The sequence below is a fragment of the Palaemon carinicauda genome, chromosome 12 (assembly GCF_036898095.1).
Source record: "Palaemon carinicauda isolate YSFRI2023 chromosome 12, ASM3689809v2, whole genome shotgun sequence".
Classification (NCBI taxonomy): domain Eukaryota; kingdom Metazoa; phylum Arthropoda; class Malacostraca; order Decapoda; family Palaemonidae; genus Palaemon; species Palaemon carinicauda.
The window spans coordinates 55,911,061-55,926,027 of NC_090736.1; the positions used below are offsets into that span (position 1 = coordinate 55,911,061).

The 14,967-nt window shown below is 37.0% G+C and overlaps 1 protein-coding gene across 1 annotated transcript; it reads right to left on the reverse strand.

Moving 5' to 3' along the window:
* Positions 1–12,640: 12,640 nt before the first annotated feature.
* On the reverse strand, positions 12,641–13,937 carry LOC137650830 (protein FAM200C-like). Its single transcript, XM_068383985.1, has 2 exons — positions 13,573–13,937; positions 12,641–13,448 (listed from the first exon to the last, which is right to left on the reverse strand). Exons 1-2 carry the CDS (start codon positions 13,935–13,937, stop codon positions 12,641–12,643), a joined length of 1,173 nt encoding a protein of 390 aa, XP_068240086.1.
* Between the last annotated feature and the right edge of the window lie 1,030 nt (positions 13,938–14,967).

The window sequence follows — 14,967 nt, forward strand, 5'->3', positions numbered from 1 at the left end:
CAGACTTCGACTTCTTCTAAAGCCGTGGTCAGAAGCGAGGGCCCTAAAAAGGTCCCTTCCTCTCCAACACCCACCTCCATCTCTCAACATCCATACGGATGCTTCGTTGGAGGGTTGGGGAGGTTACTCCCACCAAAAACAGGCTCAAGGCACTTGGTCTCCCCTATTCAAGACGTTTCACATCAACATCTTGGAGGCCATGGCGGTTCTTCTGACGCTGAAGAAACTCTCCCCGCCCCCGTCGATACACATTCGCCTGACCCTGGACAGCTCTGTGGTAGTGCGTTGTCTCAATCGCCAGGGCTCAAGATCGCCCAAGATAAATCAGGTGCTCCTGACAATCTTCCGTCTGGCAGAAAGGAAGAAATGGCACCTGTCTGCAGTTCACCTACAAGGATTCCGCAATGTGACAGCGGATGCTCTATCTCGGACAAACCCGATAGAGTCGGAATGGTCTCTAGACGCAAGATCATTCTCCTTCATCTCTCACAGAGTCCCAGAACTCCAGATCGACCTCTTCGCAACGAGCGACAACCATCAACTTCCTCGATATGTAGCCCCGTACGAGGACCCCAAAGCGGAAGCGGTGGACGCCATGACCTTGGATTGGAACAGATGGGCCAAGATTTACCTGTTCCCTCCCACCAATCTTCTGCTGAAAGTCCTCTCCAAATGGAGAACCTTCAAAGGGACAGCAGCTCTAGTGGCTCCCAAGTGGCCCCGCAGCAACTGGTACCCCTTGATCCTGGAGATGCAGCCAACGCTGATCCCCCTCCCGGACCCAGTTCTCTCCCAGCAAATACAGAAGTCGACTGTCTTCGCTTCATCATCGAAAATCAAGGACCTTCATCTCATGATTTTCTCACCCTAGCCGCTAAGAAAAGGTTTGGGATTTCGAAGAAGAGTCTAGACTTCCTCGAGGAATACAAGACCGAATCCACGAGAAGGCAATACGAATCGTCTTGGAGGAAATGGGTCTCCTTCGTCAAGGCAAAGAACCCCTCGAAAATCACCATAGATTTTTGCATGTCCTTCTTCATTCACCTTCATGGACAAGGCTTGGCAGCCAACACGATTTCTACTTGCAAATCGGCCTTGACTAGACCTTTGTCATACGCCTTCCAAATAGATCTGTCTAGCGACATCTTTAACAAACTACCGAAGGCCTGTGCCCGTTTACGACCGGCACCTCCTCCGAGACCAATCACTTGGTCTCTAGACAAAGTTCTCCACTTCGCCTCCAACTTGGACAATGATTCATGCCCTCTCAAGGACCTGACTCAGAAAGTTATATTTCTCTTCGCTCTAGCTTCGGGAGCCCGAGTCAGCGAAATAGTGGCACTATCTAGAGAAGAGGGACATATCGTTTTCAACGATTCAGGAGACCTCTCCCTCTTCCCTGATCCGACGTTTCTCGCAAAGAACGAATTACCTACCAAACGATGGGGCCCGTGGAGGATATGCCCCTTGAAGGAAGATGCCTCTCTATGTCCAGTAGAGAGCCTTAAGGTCTATCTTCATAGAACTTCAAACTTTGGTGGAGGCCAACTCTTCAAAGGAGAAACATCGGGCAGCGACCCGTCACTGAAACAATTGAGAGCAAAAATCACCTACTTCATTCGCAGAGCGGATCCAGACAGTACACCCGCTGGTCATGACCCTAGGAAAGTCGCTTCGTCTCTGAATTTCTTTCAGAGTATGGATTTCGAAAGCCTCAAGAACTATACAGGCTGGAAATCCTCGCGTGTTTTCTTTAAACATTATGCGAAACAAGTGCACGAAGTGAAACATTTTGTGGTAGCCGCAGGTAGTGTTATGAAACCTGCTCTGAACTCTGCTTAGAACAGTGAGTTGTTAGGGACTCTAACTCGTCGGGTGCCTATGTTGACCCTCAAGTGATACGTAGTGAAGCAGAAACCACCTTGTGTTTTCTTTAACTGTTCTTACCTCAGGTGAAATGTCATAGTAGATTACCACATGAGTGCTACATGCCACGTGCATGACGTGTGTTACATAAAGATTAACGTTCCGTAGAACGAGTGCCTACTAATACTTGATTCTTCCCTTTCAGACTCAAGAGCACGCCTTTATGACTATGTACATTTTTATCAATGTAAATGTTTTTTACTAATTATTGCATGACATGTATTGATTTACCTGCAATTATATAATAAAATGTCTATTTTATTACTTGTGCGTCTCCCTTGCTCCTTTCTTACTATGAAATATACTAATTGTCATAGTTTTATTACCCTTTATTCTTGGTTAAGGAAAATGCCAGGATTTACTCCGGGCATTTATTTATATAGAGCAAGTAAGTTTCCTTAGCGAATACTTACTCAATTATGAAGATGAGTCAACTCCATGCACGAAGTGTACAACCACCACTTCTTCAAGTTTGTTTCGACGCGAATACCAAATCGCTCTGACTTATCTTATGGATCTCATTGTTCCTTCAGCCTATATGAATAGCCTTCCCATGACCACTTTGATCTCAGCATAGCCCGTGGGGACTTCCATGCCAGGGGGGCAGGAAGGCAACTGCCTCACGGTAGCTCTAGTATAGACCACTATGCTCTCGGCTCAATGTTTTAGCACTCACTTATAAAGGGGAAAAAGTGTACCACGATACACTAATTCTCTGGTACTCTTCCATCAGGACGCCATGGCTTGAGCCCAAAAAACGGATTTTGAGCGAAGCGAAAAATCTATTTTTGGGTGAGATAGCCATGGCGTCCTGATGGACCCACCCTGTCTGTTATCAGGTCCCGCCCTGCGCCGCTGTATCATGGTGATGAGCGAGCTCCAGACTTTCGGAATGAGGACAGACGTGACGTCATCAAAAGCAATGGCGTCCGTCTGTTTACATCGCGAGTACCGATATCGCCACGTCTAGATTGGCTGCGGCTCAGCTCCCAGCCACTCCCTGTCCGCCATATTGAAGCGTTAACTCTATATGGGGTGCAGATAGCTATGTGGCACGTTTATACATGCGTGTCCCCTGTTGATACACGATGTCTTAAGGGGAAACCCTTAGGATACTCGCTCCAGAAGTTAGAATTCTGTGGTAACCTGTGGTTTAATTCTCTGGGAAAATCCTAGTAGTGATTACCCAAGGAAGCTACCAAAAAGGATCCTTCCATCAGGACGCCATGGCTATCTCACCCAAAAATAGATTTTTCGCTTCGCTCAAAATCCGTTTTATAGTTAGTTGAAAAGATGTATAACGGTAACATCTTAGGTCTCTAGGTCTAGTCGACCGGGAAAAAATTACCTCCGGGGAGTACGGCACGTTCTGAGAATCCACAGATACAGTAATGCTCTGGTACACTTACATCAGGACTACATGGCTTGAGCCCAAAAAACGGATTTTGAGCGAAGCGAAAAATCTATTTTTGGGTGAGATGGCCATGTCGTCCTGATGGACCCGCCCTTGCCTTTCTAAGAAAGGACTGTAGGACCCCTCCCTACATACAGTATCTGTAGCACCTCGTGTACGCTACAAGGAATACAGATGGCGCCAGGATTGGCGCCAGGCACGCATACGAATCGGGGGATAGGGAAGCCTTGGGAGCGGCTCCCCTTTTTCTTTCCCGAATTCGTATCTCGCCAATAACCTCCTACGAGACGAAATCTCTGTCCAGGATGTAGATTGCCATGTGACGTGTCTAGAATACGTCCTCTGATATGTCGCGATATCCCTTTCACGAGGGATACTCGCTCCAGGAGTTAGAATTCTGGTACCTTAAGGTAAATTCTCTGGGAATATCGCCGTAGTTGTAATATACCCTAGGAAGCTACCCTATAGGAACTTCCATCAGGACGACATGGCCATCTCACCCAAAAATAGATTTTTCGCTTCGCTCAAAATCCGTTATATATATATATATATATGTGTGTGTGTGTGTGTGTGTGTGTGTGTGTGTGTGTGTGTGTGTGTACTCTATACACCATGAACGACAAAAACAAATAAGCATAATGATCATAATCATAAGTAATGTTAGTTTACCCTCACTTAGTCCTGAACCTATTGCGCCAATCCCATTTTTTGTCTGTCATTAAATTTGAGTTCATCGTGAGTCTATTTCTTTTATTTATTATTATTTTTTTTTTTAACTTTAAATTCATGTTGTCTTCGCCATCGTAATGCAATGTCCCTCAGGTATAAATGATTATCAGTTAATGTAACTGAATCACATTGAAAGTAAATGAATTCCACCCTTTTCTGTCCAGTTATAAGACGTTTGAGATTTGTTGATTCCTCTATTATACAGTACATATCATATTAGTACATAAATAAACTAATTTGTAGACACACACGAGAAAAGACACACACATTATATACATATATATATATATATATATATATATATATATATATATATATATATATATGTATATATATATATATATATATATATATATATATATATATATATATATATATATATATATATATATAAAGTTTACCGGTTAGCAGAGTCCCGGGCCGGATTCACACTCAATCATTTCATATCGTCTAGTGAGGCGTAGGTCGTGACCTTGTCTGTAACGTCTTTTTGCAACTCTGTCCTGGACGTGACAGGTGAGAGATCATGATGTTACATGACTTGGTGCATCCCATAGGCATTAGTTTGAAATGTTCAAACGTGCAGCGAATAATTTTATGTTGAACAAGCTGACACGAGTCTCTATTTATAGATTACATTTGAAGGATCTATTCTAATGCTATAATTATTCTTCAAATATTTCATTTTAATGGTTTACTACTTCTTTCGTATTTTATTTATTGCCTTATTTCTTTTCCTCACTGTATTTTTTTTCCTGCTGGAGCCCTTTTTTATATACATATAAAAAACTATAGCTAGGCTACAACCCTTTGTAGCTTAACTATAAAAAAATGTGCTTAAATATGAAGCTATCTCTTTAGGTTTCGACTGACATAGGAACGGAAATGTTTTTGAGGATGTTATCTTTGAAATATCCATTTGTCCTATATTTTGTATCATGAAAAATCTACTCCTGGAGCTAAGGCGCCAAAGTTAATAGCTTGGTTGTCGTATAATGTATTCAAAATTATTCTCGTGTCACACTCTGCCATTAATTCTCTCATCTCTAATAGAAAATATGGCAAGACACATTTACACATAAATCTGACGATGAATCCCTCCTGCGTCTTGAAGGAGGTTTCGAGGACTATTCTATCCTGTCCTTCACCCCAGAGAGTGAGTGGTAGGAGTAGCGACATCCGGCATCCGTCCTTTTCTCCGGATATGCTGACGCGGAAATGTGGACCTACTATATTATTATGATTAGCTAAGCTATAACCCTAGTTGGAAAAGCAGGATACTATAAGCTCAAGGGCTCCAACAGGGAAAAAATAGCCCAGCGAGGAAAGGAAAAAAATAAACTACAAGAGAAGTAATTAACTATTAAAATAAGATATTTTAAAAACAGTAACACGAAAATATATATATCAAATATAAACTATAAAAAGAGGCTTGTGTCAGTCTGTTCAACATGAAAACATTCGCTTCAAGTTATAGCCTATGTAGTTCCGCCGATTCAACTGCCTGATTACTAGGATGTTCATTCCTTGTCCGTAGCTGGAATCAAACTTCTAGAATACAGGGCGCTACCTACTGTACAGGGAACCCATTCTCTGCTAACAACTTGTCGAGAGTTGCTTTTCTGACACCGTGGTGAAGAGGTGACTAGACCTTTTTCTAAATGTTAACCTTAGATCGTGTCCGAGCTAATGTCAATGTTACTTTGAGTCTGGCATTAAAGATGAGTACAAGAGATCTAATAGGTAAAAATAAGTCTATTAAATAGCCAACATCCAGTAAATTTTATGAAATCCGTATCCTTTCAACAAATAGCCAAACATTAGGCTGAGCTGTGGTTAGCTAGCCAGGTAGCAAAGAACACGCCCCCCCCCCCCCCCCACCACCCCATGTAAACTACCCAAACCATTTCAACCATTTCAACGTTATCAGCAGACCGGCACCTAATCCTCATTCCCACCCTCAAATTCCTTACGAACTTAAATCCAATTTTCCACTATCACAATAACACCCTTACAGGCTCCAAACGCAAGAGCCCGTGTTTTACATAAGGTAAAGCAATCGAACAAGCAAACAAGCAAAGGAGAATAGAAACAGATTTGAAGTAGTGATCAGTAACGGTATTCATAATTAACTAGAATAATTATAGAGTGCTTAATACACACACACACACACACACACACACACACACACACATATATATATATATATATATATATATATATATATATATATATATATATATATATATATAGTATATAATGATGTGGTGTATGAAAATTAAATATTCGTTACGTAAGTACTAAAACTAAATTTAACAAAATAGCTAATTTTTAGAAAGTTTACTTTAGTACCAGAAAAGCTCTTGAAACAGTTTCATAGTCGATTCTTTCTACACAAAACGAACACTTAATCTTTAAAACTATAACTGCTTCATTGCGTCATTGTATTCATAAGGAACTAACATATTTCCATAATAATAATAATAATAATAATAATAATAATAATAATAATAATAATAATAATAATAATAATAATAATAATAATGTGTTCTAGTGCCATTGCCGCTGCATGCAAGAAAAGAAGCATCAGATAGGGCGTAAAAAAAAGTAGTTTTGTATCAAACTTCCTTAGGCAAACTTCTAGGTAGTTTTGCATGGAAATATCTTAATTTTATTTTCTTGTACTGTCGAAATTACTCTTGTAGACGATACTTGTTTGAACATAATTTCCATAAAGAGATTTCATCTTTATAAACATATCTAAAAAACAACTGCAACCCTTCACACTATTAAATTTCTAAATAATATTAAGCCTAATTTTAAATGTCGTAAAGTTCCTAAAATACTTACAGTATATAAGCGTATGTATCATCATCATATGTAAAAGATTTTTTTTTTCAGACACGAGCTCACAACAACCCTGAACACTTTGTATCCTTATCTTGATTTTAAGTTTATATCAAAATAACTTTAAATGTCTAACTAAAGTCGTGTCTCAGGATGGCAGTGTTTCTATGCATACACGTCTCAGTCCGGCAGGGATATCTTGATGTAAAGGTGCTTCATAACAAAGGCGCTTCAGTTCAGTATACATTATTCGTGTCACAGTGCAGTGACTCAAAGTATTAATGTCTCATCTTAGACGTGTTGGGATATAGTCGTGTCCTAAGGAAACATGACTCAGTTTAGTCAGACTACAGTTTAAACAAGTCTATTGGTGTCTCAGTATGGTAATATCTGATGTTACTTTTTCATTTTTGTTTCGTTGCCTCCTTTTTTAGATTTCTTTATTTTAACACAGTGTTTATCCCAGTCTTCTTTAATATGTCCTTTAAGACATAAACTTTTTAAAAACTTTTAATTCAAAGTTTTCACAGTACCAACTTTAGACTTTGTATAGATTGGCTTCATCTCTAGCAAGTATATTGAACTAGATAATAATAATAATAATAATAATAATAATAATAATAATAATAATAATAATAATAATAATAATAATAATCTGCTTGATAATATAATTACATTTTTATTTGAAAAGTTACTGAACTGGACGAGGTGCTGAGAGAGAAAGAGCCTTTCCCAACCAATCACAGCCAAGTAAATCCTGCCGTGTCACCGTTATCAACCAACCAGCGTCAGCAATGCTTCCCCCTCTTTCCCCGCCCCCTTCCTCCCTAGACTCAGAAGAGGCTCAGTCCAACGTCACGTTATAGTACCTCCGCGATTAAATTCGTGTTCTCGCTAATTTTGACGCTTGTTGTGTGATTATTGCAATGCCGAGTGCTGATTATTCACTAGAAACATGGCATCGAGTGACAGTGATGTTCTAGTTTAAGCAGGGCTATTAGAAGTTAGTGTTAGTGCTGTTATTAACGCGATTAGTGAAACAGAAGTGCACTCCAAGACACTCAAGTAAGTTTCAATATGGCGGAAGGAATGGTGTGGATATACTAGAATTTGTTTCTCTTGAATTGTGCACGAGTGAAAAAGGGAATCTGACCTTAATGGAGGCAGTAGGAATGGGGATTTTGAAGGGACTAAGGCAGGTGTTGTTGGAGAATCGGAAGGGGTGTTGGTGAAGATTGCACCTTAGGTTGTGTTGGTGATGATCATTGCACGTTAGGTGGTGTTTGTGATACACACTAAGTACAATGGTGTTTGTTGGTGATAATCCAAGTACCATAAGGTTTGTTGGTGACAAACCTTGTACCATAGGGTGAGGTGGTGATCAACTAGCATTGAAGGGTACGTTGGTGTGAAGACTAGTATCATGTGGTGTTGGTGGTAAACTTTGAACCATAGGATGTGTTGGGGTTAAGTCTAGTATCAGAGGGTTGTTAGTGACTAGCTTAGTACCTGGAGCAATAGGTGATAAACCTATTATCATAGGGTGTGCTGCTGACAAACCTAATGCTTACTTTGTGCTGTCAATAGGTGGAGTACCATAATTATCTTTGGTAACATTTCTAGTTCTAGTGTCTCTTCAGTGATAAGATTCATGCCGTAATTAGTGTTGGGGATTAGACCTAGTGCTGCTGGGTGTCTTTGTGTATACATAGTACCACAACTACTGTTTGTGGGTTTCCCAGAATAGTAAAAATCCTGATATAAGAATATGTATAATGAATTTGGGCCTTTTAAATCGGAACATGCTGTAAGGAACATACTATAGAAGACCTGGGAAATACAGAAGTTAGGTAATGTCTTCAGGGTCATTAAAATTTCGAAGACAAACCAGTAAATAGCTGTTCAGTTGCCCCTATTGACCAAGAGGTCAAACGTCCTTGAATGTATGCATCTCATTCGACAGCAACCGGACTACAGAAGAAGCAGGAGGAGGCGGGAAGGGTGAGTGTTGCCATAAACTTAACAAAAAAGGAGACAAACTTTCTCCTCTTTTGTTCATCCTTTTTCTGATTGCTCTTTTTGATACTTTTTGTTTATTTATCTATGTTTTTGTTCTATACATTATACTAAAACATAGGAATAAACTTTAAAAAAATCGCCAATGTTATTACGTTGTTTTACAAGTTATTTATAATACGCGCTCTAGCTAACTTCGAAAGATGTGTAACGCATTTGCATCGATATGTATTACCCTGCAAGGTAACATTGATTATATTCACATTTCAAATTTAGTTTACATACAGAAAATGTACTTTAGAAATTGTAGGTATTCAGAGATATGTCAAATCATTTTATGCACATAGGCCTAATGAAGAACTGTTTAGCTTTCTGTTCAAACAACCTGGCTTTTGGTATCTTACAAATTGAATAGTTTATGGAATTACAAATAACATACGTTTTTAAACAGGTTTTGACTTGGGTTGTCTGTTGTGGTGAAAAATTTGTGCCGTTTTAACGAGTGAATTCCGATATCACACTTATACAATTTTGATTTGGTGGATATATATATATATATATATATATATATATATATATATATATATAAATTTATATATATATATATATATATATAAATATATATATATATTTATTTATATATGTATATATATGTATATATATATTTATATATGTATATATATTTATATATGTATATATATATATATATATATATATATATATATATATATATATATATATATATGTATAATGCATACATATATACATACGTGTATGTATACACACACACATATATATATATATATATATATATATATATATATATATATATATATATATATATATATATATATATATATATACCGTAAGTGTATGTGTGCATGTCTTTATGAATGTATATATGTATATCTATCATATCATCATCACTGTTACTGGTCCACTGCTGAGACATGGCCCACACGCGTCTGTTTATGATCTTTCTCCATAATTTAATATGTGCATATATATATATATATATATATATATATATATATATATATATATATATATACTGTTTTATATATATAAATGTTATATATATACACATGTTTATATATATATATATATATATATATATATATATACTGTATATATATATATGTATATATATATATATATATATATATATATATATATATATATATATATATATACACACATATGTTTATATATTTGTATATATATATATATATATATATATATATATATATATATACAAATATATAAACATATGTGTATATATATATATATATATATATATATACACATATGTTTATATATTTGTATATATATATATATAAATATATATATATATATATATATATATATATATATATATATATATACACATATGTTTATTATATATATATATATGTGTGTGTTTATAAACGTTTTTACATCTACTGTCATCATCATTAACCATCACTAGTCCACTGCTCAGTACCTGTGTAACAGGAAGTTTTTCCCCCCGAGAAGATGAGCCTTGGATCGATTTCATCCTCCCCCCCCCCCCCTGAGAAAAGCAGCCCTGGCTGTTATTACCCCAGGGGGAATTTCAGCCCTAAGATATCCCCCACCCCCTAGGCCATTTCTCCCCCACCCTCCCTTACAAAGAAACTATTTTGATGAATTAAATAATCAACGGAAAGTGACAAAATATTAGGAATATATATATATATATATATATATATATGAACATATATCACAAGCACACGTGATTTTAATTAATGTAAATATCACCCACGAAATGCATTTAATACCGAATTCAATCTTGGGAAATACATATCCACTTGGAATTCATTTTATGGTAACAGCTTCTGGCCGGGTGGTGATTCGAACCACCACCTGTACGGCTAGAAACTATGCTTGGCAGGGACCCTATCGACTCAGCTATCAAGTCTCTCTTGATAGCTGAGTCGATAGGGTCCCTGCCAAGCATAGTTTCTAGCCGTACAGGTGGTGGTTCGAATCACCACCCGGCCAGAAGCTGTTACCATAAAATGAATTCCAAGTGGATATGTATTTCCCAAGATTGAATTCGGTATTAAATGCATTTCGTGGGTGATATTTACATATATATATATATATATATATATATATATATATATATATATATATTAGCCTACACAATGTTACGCAACGTTACCAACGTTACGATGCCTTCGCCAACGTTAGCAGTGCTATGATAATATTAACGTGTATTTTAAAGCATTTTTCCATATACCCTTTACACAAAATAAAAAAGGTACAAAAGGGTACAGAACCTAACAAACCCACCTAACCTAACCTAACCTAGAAGTTCCCAGGTCACAACCCCTAGCCGGGGGAAAGCCCCCGGACCCCCTTCCCAGTTCACAACCCCTATCCGGGGGCAAGCCCCCCGGACCCCCTTCCCAGTTTACAACCCCTATCCGGAGGCAAGCCCCCGGACCCCCTTCCCAGGTCACAAACTTGTACTGGCAAGAGGTAATGTTGAACTGTGCACTCTAAAAACATTAAAATTAAAGAAATTAATGACTTACTTTTATGACCCGGTGTAATGGTCTGTTTTTCCCCGTCGGAAATAATGGCTACCTCCACCAAGCAAAGGGGGGATCTTGGTCCAGAGGGGAGGAATATTATCCTGGGACAAAGTTCCTCAGGGGGGATATGGGTCCTGGGCCATATTTTCCCCGTGGGAAATTTCGGATTGGGGGAAAAACAGACCATCAAACAGGTTTAAACCCGCAAATTTTTTTATCTCGTCAATGCATATCTGCTCTTCCCCTTTTTCGTTTTTAATCTCTAGAGACCCGTTTTTTGTTTCCTACTTATTATTATTATTATTATTATTATTATTATTATTATTATTATTATTATTACTACTTGCTTAGCTAAAACCCTAGTTGGAAAAGCAGGATGCTATAAGCCTAAGGTTTTTTTTTTTTTTTTTTTTCTTACATGTTGTTACAATAACTTTTACTTTAGTTTGCTCTCGTATACATATTGCTCTCTTCCTTTCTCTCAGTGTTATTCCCATCATTATTTATGCTTTATCTATTTGAGATTAACTAGCTCATGTTTTGAGCCCTAAGGCTTTAGTGGGGCTCCAAGTTTTTTTTTTTTCTTCTTTTTTTTTATGCAAGAGGTAATACTGGAAGGACCATCTGATTAAACTTTCTTATTAGAGAAAGTTGCATTTTACACTTCATAATCTCATTTTGTTTGCCAAAAGCTGTCCATCCCATACTTATCGTTCCTTTAATTTGGGTTACATGTCCTGTGAAAACAGTCTGTCCTAAGTACGTACACCGTATTTATTAATAATCTCTAGAGCAGTGGTTCCCAAACTATCTTACCTGATGCCCCCTTTTTACTTCCAGTAGACCCGTACGCCCCACTCCTCTCTTTTTTTTTTTATATGAAATGATTCTTACATTTATTTCATAGCATTGTACAGGAAAACAGATTTCTGTTTGTATTACATTTTAATAATGAAAGCCACTCAAACAAATAATAGTACATTCCAGTAACTAAAAACGAAACATTTGGTTCAAAGTGAGCGAAAAAAAGTTTGAACATTAGCAGATTGGCAAAATTGAGTTGCAATTTTAAGAATAGATAATTTAAAAACATGGCATATAATATTTGGAAATACTTATCAGACTATGGCACAATTTCTGGTCAAATTTAGTGAGATGGATGCTGCTGCTCTTTCCTCACAAGATCAGAAATTCTAGAATTGAAGGATGACAGCACACAATGCAAGTCATTTTCTACATCAAGTCGGTTGCGCTGTTTTGTTTTCAGAACAACAAGAGCTGAAAATCCTGCTTCACAAAGATAAGTAGAAGAAAAGGGAAGAATCACACAAAGTGCTTCTTCACCTACTTTTGGGTACATGGGGAGATATTTCACCCAAAACTCTTCTAACTTCATTGTTTCAAAGTCCCTTTTCGTGCTCGAGTCACATTTCAAATTGATGGCTTCTTCTTGCAGTGATTCCAGTAGCAACTCCACATCAGTGTTAAATGGATTCTGCACCAATGTCCAAAGAGAATTCTCCATTGAGACATTTAGAAAATGGTGTATAAATTCCTCAGCAATGGAATTCAGACAAGTGACCTCATTCAGATGTGAGAACGATGAAAAGTTCCCAACTTGTACTTTTCTTTTCCAAAGATGAATTTTTTTGGTGAAAGCTCTGATTACATCAGTGTGTGCAATGATGTTTTTGTTTCTTCCTTGTAACTTCAAATTGAGGTTGTTGATAACCTTAAAAAAGTCCACAAGGTATGCAAGTGAGAGCTGAAAGTCTTCCTCTCTGAATGCTTCATACAGTTTGTCTTGTTTTTGCTTCTGCAAGAAAATTTCCAATTCATCCTTGAGCGCGTAAAGACGACTCAGCATGTTTCCCTTGGAAAGCCAGCGGACTTCTGTGTGAAACAGGAGTGTCTTGTATTCAGTGTCCAGATCTGAGCAAAGAGCTGCGAAAAGCCTAGAATTCAAAGAGCTATTCTTTACAAAATTCACCACTTTTATTGCCAAATTCCGTGAACTGCGTAGATTACCTGGCAGAGTTTTGCCTGCTAATGATTGTCTGTGGATAACACAATGAGTACCAGTTATAGCAGGATTTTTTTTCTTTCACCAGTTTCACAAATCCAGAGCGAGATCCAATCATTGCTGGGGCACCATTAGTACAAACACCGACTAATTTTTCCCATGAAAGACCGTACTCATGGAAAAACTCATGCACCTTTGAAAAAACATCGATGGCCTTTGCTGTTGTCTCCAGTGCTGCTGAGAAAAGAATTTCTTCTTTCACAGTTCCTTCATCCACGAATTGAGAATAAACAAGCAGCTGGCAGAGGTGAGCAACATCAGTACTTTCATCGCACTGTATTGAAAAGAAGCGAGATGCTTTTATTTTGTCCAAAACTTGTTCTTTGATGTCTTCTGAAAGTTCATCAATGTGACGCTTCATTGTGTTATCCGATAAGGAAATCTTTGATAACTTTCTTTGCCTTTCTTCCCCAAAGAGAATTAGCTTAATAGAAAACGGGTTGGAGTGACTGCTATAATTATACTTTGCATGTATGTAATGACAGATATTTGTTCTTTTAATGATTTTATTATTCTATTAAACAAGTAATTTCGAGCAGATGACTTCACGCCCCCCTTGTATCGTCCTCACTCCCCCCTAGTCGGCGCGCCCCCCAGTTTGGGAACCACTGCTCTAGAGGTTATTTTTGTCTGCTTTATTATTGAACATTATCTTTGTTTTACTCATGTTCATTGTCAATCCCACATTTTTGCCTTCTCTATTAAAATATTCTATCATATTTTGTAATTCCTCCCATTATTCACTAAATAGAGCTATGTCATCTGCAAATCTTAAGTTGTTAAGGTATTCCCAATTAATGTTCATTCCTTTATTTTCCAAATCTAAATTCTTAAAGACTTATAGGCATGCTGTGAATAATTTATCAACTGAAATTTTCTCACTATCCTTATGTAGTTTTAAGATTGCTGTAATGCCATTATAGACACTGTCAAGTGGTTTGACATGAGATTCATCTATTTCCTGTCTCTGAAGGGCTTTCATTACTTCTTAAGCTTTGACAGGATCTAAAGCTTTCTCATAGTCTATGAAATATGCTTTAACATCCGCATGATTTAAATTATGTTTGATATGAATTGTTATTGGAAATTCGTTTATGAAACCAGACTCTGGCTGGGCAGATATTCTAACTTATACCTCTTAAACGAAATTGGGTAAATATTTACTTTTATATGCCCAAATTATGATTATATATATATATATATATATATATATATATATATATATATATATATTATATATATATATATATATATATATATATATATATATATATATATATATATATATATATATATATATATGTGTGTGTGTGTGTGTGTGTGTGTGTATGTATGTATATATGTTAGTTATCACGCATAATAGCATATTCTATTATAGAACTAATAGACGT